Here is a 4,378-nt window from a genome sequence, read left to right as displayed (position 1 = left end):
ATCCGAGCAATAATTAACATATCTCAGGTTTTCACATCCATGTTCTTCACATAGACTATCCTTGCCCGGTTCTTTGTCCATGTCAATGTCGTACGATTTGTTCCTGTACTGGTCAATAATACCTTGTAGAACTCGGTTGGTTTTCAAGTTATTGATGTTGCTTACAACCATCTACGTAAAAACAACGAAATATAAAAAAATACACAAAATCACTTATTTAATAAAAATCAGTGGTCGTATCAAATCTAGTAGTTTATTATGAGTGAGCAAAGTCAGGAAACAATGACAACATCGCCGTAAACCATTCGCCTCTGTACGGCACCGTCTAAGACGTACCCGCCAAAAGTGCAACAGAGGAAAAATGTTCTCTAGCTGGCGAGAATGGGAAACAAATATATTAATACTAATGTTTGTTTTTGTATAGCGCTTTCCCACTCTGAGCCCGAAGAGCTTTACAATTACATCGTATTATCCCTGGCTCGGATCTAGAGGTGGGAACAACGGCCTTTTATATTTCCTCAACTCCCTGGGGAGCATACAATCCGTTGCAGCCTCTATAATATATTAGCGCATAGGATTAAAGCATTCACATTGCAACCTCTATCCCAACATTCCCACAAAGTATACAACTGGCCATGGGTTGACTGAGGCACAAGATCGTGACTCAAATCTTGCCCAAGTATTTTTACTTTAGCCATTCATAACAAACCGGAAGCGACGGTCCTTAAACCTGCAACCTGCAGTAGATTCCAAGCCAGCAACTTTAATTATTCGACCATCATGACTCCATGCAAGCAAATGCACATCGATGTGCGCATCATGAATTGTAAGTTCGATTCCAGTGTATTCATGGCTATGAATTATAAGAACCAGTGACATTATGGTAATCCCGTGGTTCAATGCTACACAATGTGTTCAATATACTCTCACTCAGATCGGAAATCTGGTAAATAAATTATTTACTTAAATCAATATGGGTGATTAAAATAATTTATTACCCAAATGAAAAAAATGGATACTAAACCCATAACAATTAATTGCTATTTTTTTTACGTCACCAGACCCTCTGACCAGTGTACATGTAGTATTCTCCCGGGAATTTCTAACAATGAGGCCCTTATGCAATTCACAAGCAAAATATAAGAACTGAAAAAAAGTCTTTAGAAACAAAATTATCATTATAGCGGTTACGATATTAACACTATAATTAAATAGCTAGTCCATGTGCAGTTCCAAATATCACTGAAATCCCAAATTTGACCTGTAACTTAAAATGTTGAGGTTTTTTTTTTCAATTCATCCAAGTTGTCATGACGATCGTTTGTTTCTATATCAAACAACACTACACTAAAATATTGTTTGAAATAGCTATTTATTGTACTATGATATACTTCTATCTGTAAATATGTATGTTGCAGGGGTTGACGTTTTGGACAAGGGTTTGCTTACACTGCTTGATCTATCTTCACATTGACCATAAGTCATTATTTCGTATAAATGGTTTATAACCCGGAAAACAATTTCCAAGTCAAGTATCCCGTTATATTTTCAACCCCTAGGCCTAAATCAAAGCCTAAAAAATGGTTTGGTTCAGGTTACCCGACCCCACCTAGTTTTCACTGCCGATCCTAATCTTTGTTTACGTATTCGAGAAAAAATAAAATAAAATCGCGAAAATTGTGAAATCTCGCGAGAAATATTGGATGCGGAAACTGACATCAACTTTTAAAAAGACAATATAAAACTGTTCTTCTAACCTGTAATGGATGTGCATCTGATGGGAAGAAACCAATAACACAGAAACCATATGGAAAACAACGGAAAACATAATTACCTGAACATATGAAAACAATGTATAAAAAATATAAAATAAAAAATCTACCTACCCACCTATTCTAACATTGAGCGTAATCGGAACCATAAAATTTTGTTTAGACCTAAGCTAAGATAGTAATACTGGTAATACTGGTAACAGTTTCCAAATCTTAGTCCTTGTTCCATAGACGGGTATTATATATAGAGGGACTCCAGCTAGCTGGTCAAACCTTACTTTCATAAAAGTATTCTCGGTTGGTTTTGGCTTGCGATGAACAGTTCTATTTAATTGTTGGCGATCAATGACGTCAATTGGCCAAGTATTGTATGGACACTGTATGCTTTGACTCAACAGTTTATCAAATCAATAACAGTCGCGCAAAATATTTCGAAATTCCTTATTTCAGCTCACATGTGACCCAAAACCAACCCTAATGGTTTGGTTGACTAGATACCCATTGCAGGTGTTCAGATTTCGCCATAGGGCGTTTCGTCCAGTGTAATAACTCGTATAGCTGTGACTTTGCTGGTCAAGTTTGGATTAACCATAATACAGTCAGGCTACTAGCCCATGAGTGATTCATGCCAGGTTCCGGGTATACGGATAAGAAAGTACAAAAATGTCGACGTCTTTTAAATGTATTCTAAAGTGAGCCAGGTCCAGAGTATTTCTTGAAAGAAGCAATATTGTACGGTTGCCGCAAACAGGACTTAGTGGTTCTAATGCTGTGATATACTGACATACACAACATTGTTTACAGCAGTTTACCTGCTTATTTCTCATAAGTAACAATCTATAATTAGTTTCGAAATTGACGGCATCCTTTCCTCTTATTAACGATTTTCTGTTATCGCCTCAAACTGTCTGTCACATTAAAACTGACAGAGTCTACACGTGTCTATAAATAGTACATGTACCAAACGTGGCAAAAGTACGTATGCGATTTATCCCGTATATATAGTAACACGTGCAAAACTTCTGATTGAAACAATTGGACTACCATTAAGACAGAGTTCCGCCCCAAGTCTTTTTCTCTCCTATTCTATGTTGACTCTGATTCACTCTCACCCAAATTTATTTTTAAAATCATACATTGACAACAAACAACCCCTCAAAAAATTTTTATTACATTTTAAAGTGATTGCCATATGATACGTGGATATGGGCAGACACAAATTTCAAACAGTATATGCAAAACAACTAAACAACGCATCGGGTAAACGTTTTGAACATATTGTTTATATCGGTATTCAAGTCAGCGTTTTGATGAGTACACAAAATAGCTGGTGTAATAAATGAACAATAAATACTCTAAACGTACCTTGTGTCTACATTCAGGACATGAGAACTGGTACCGATCTTTCCCTCTCACTGGAATCAGCAACGGTTCAACACACTTCTTACACAGGTTATGTGAGCACGGTAGGAACAGAGGCGTCTCGAAGATATCCAAACACACGGGACAAGAAAGACAGCTCGATAGATCCATTTTCAGCTAACTGTTCTCGATACTTACAACTGAAACAAATCTTGGCGAACAGATTTTAAAATTCTGCATCGACGATAGTCGGAGATATTATCTGGATCTCATGGACACATGGAAAATAAAATTTGCCGTTTCGCATAACACCTTCAAGTTGTTGTTGTGTTTAGGTGAACGACGTTCAATGTGTATGACAAAGTTCAGTGGTAGGTGGTTGTCAAACGAAAAATGTCATGTGACATGCATTGATATGATGCATACTCCAACTCGACAAGAAAAACTATTCCAACTCAGTTAACCATTGTAACAGCTTTGTTATTTTAGTGTCTATTTCAACCTTAGCAGGTTATCATTTTAATGAGTTAATTATAAATAAGATAGCTATTGTATTCACGCGTTTTAAAATAGCAACTATTTCACGTGATACGGAGACAGACATTGTGTTTACAATGACGTCATTCAAAGGTAGCATACCCATCAACCCTTGCGAGTAAGATAATGGTGTTGTCTGTATTTCATCGTTTACAGCAATACTTTGTGTTGACTAACTAGCAGTTCAAAATAATACATTACATACAAATATGCAAATTAAGAAGACATAGTATTCATTGAGAACAAATATAGTGATCTTTTCTCTAAATTACTAAATGTAGGCTATGATACTTAAAATAATCTCTAACGATCGATTGAGGGACATGTTCTGTAATAATGTCTTTATTTATTTATTTATCTATCTATCTATTTATCTATCTATCTATCTATCTATCTATCTATCTATCTATCTATCTATCTATCTATCTATCTATCTATCTATCTATCTATCTATCTATCTGTCTGTCTGTCTGTCTGTCTGTCTGTCTGTCTGTCTGCCTGCCTGCCTGCCTGCCTGCCTATCTATCTATATATCTATCTACTACTAGTATCTATCTATCTATCTATCTATCTATCTATCTATCTATCTATCTATCTCAGTCTGTCTGTTTTTCAGTCCGTCCGTCTGTCCGTCGGTCGGTCGGTCGGTCGGTCTACCTGTTAGTCTGTATTTATGTATGTCTAGTCTATTTATTTCGTTGTTTGGT

General features: G+C 36.3%; 1 protein-coding gene across 1 annotated transcript in view; it reads right to left on the bottom strand.

Annotated features, from left to right (window-relative positions):
- LOC144434573 (E3 ubiquitin-protein ligase Midline-1-like) overlaps window positions 1-3,305 on the bottom strand; it is a 17,652-nt gene extending 14,347 nt beyond the window's left edge. The window contains exons 1-2 of the mRNA XM_078123041.1: window positions 3,138-3,305; window positions 1-171 (exon numbers count right to left, since the gene is read on the bottom strand). The exon at window positions 1-171 is cut by the window's left edge and continues 90 nt beyond it. Coding sequence (XP_077979167.1) covers window positions 1-171; window positions 3,138-3,305 — 339 coding nt within the window. The remainder of the gene's footprint in view (window positions 172-3,137) is intronic.
- Window positions 3,306-4,378: the final 1,073 nt, after the last annotated feature.

The sequence above is a fragment of the Glandiceps talaboti genome, chromosome 4, assembly GCF_964340395.1.
Source record: "Glandiceps talaboti chromosome 4, keGlaTala1.1, whole genome shotgun sequence".
In the NCBI taxonomy this organism is placed as follows: domain Eukaryota; kingdom Metazoa; phylum Hemichordata; class Enteropneusta; family Spengelidae; genus Glandiceps; species Glandiceps talaboti.
This window is presented reverse-complemented; position numbering and strand designations above follow the sequence as displayed.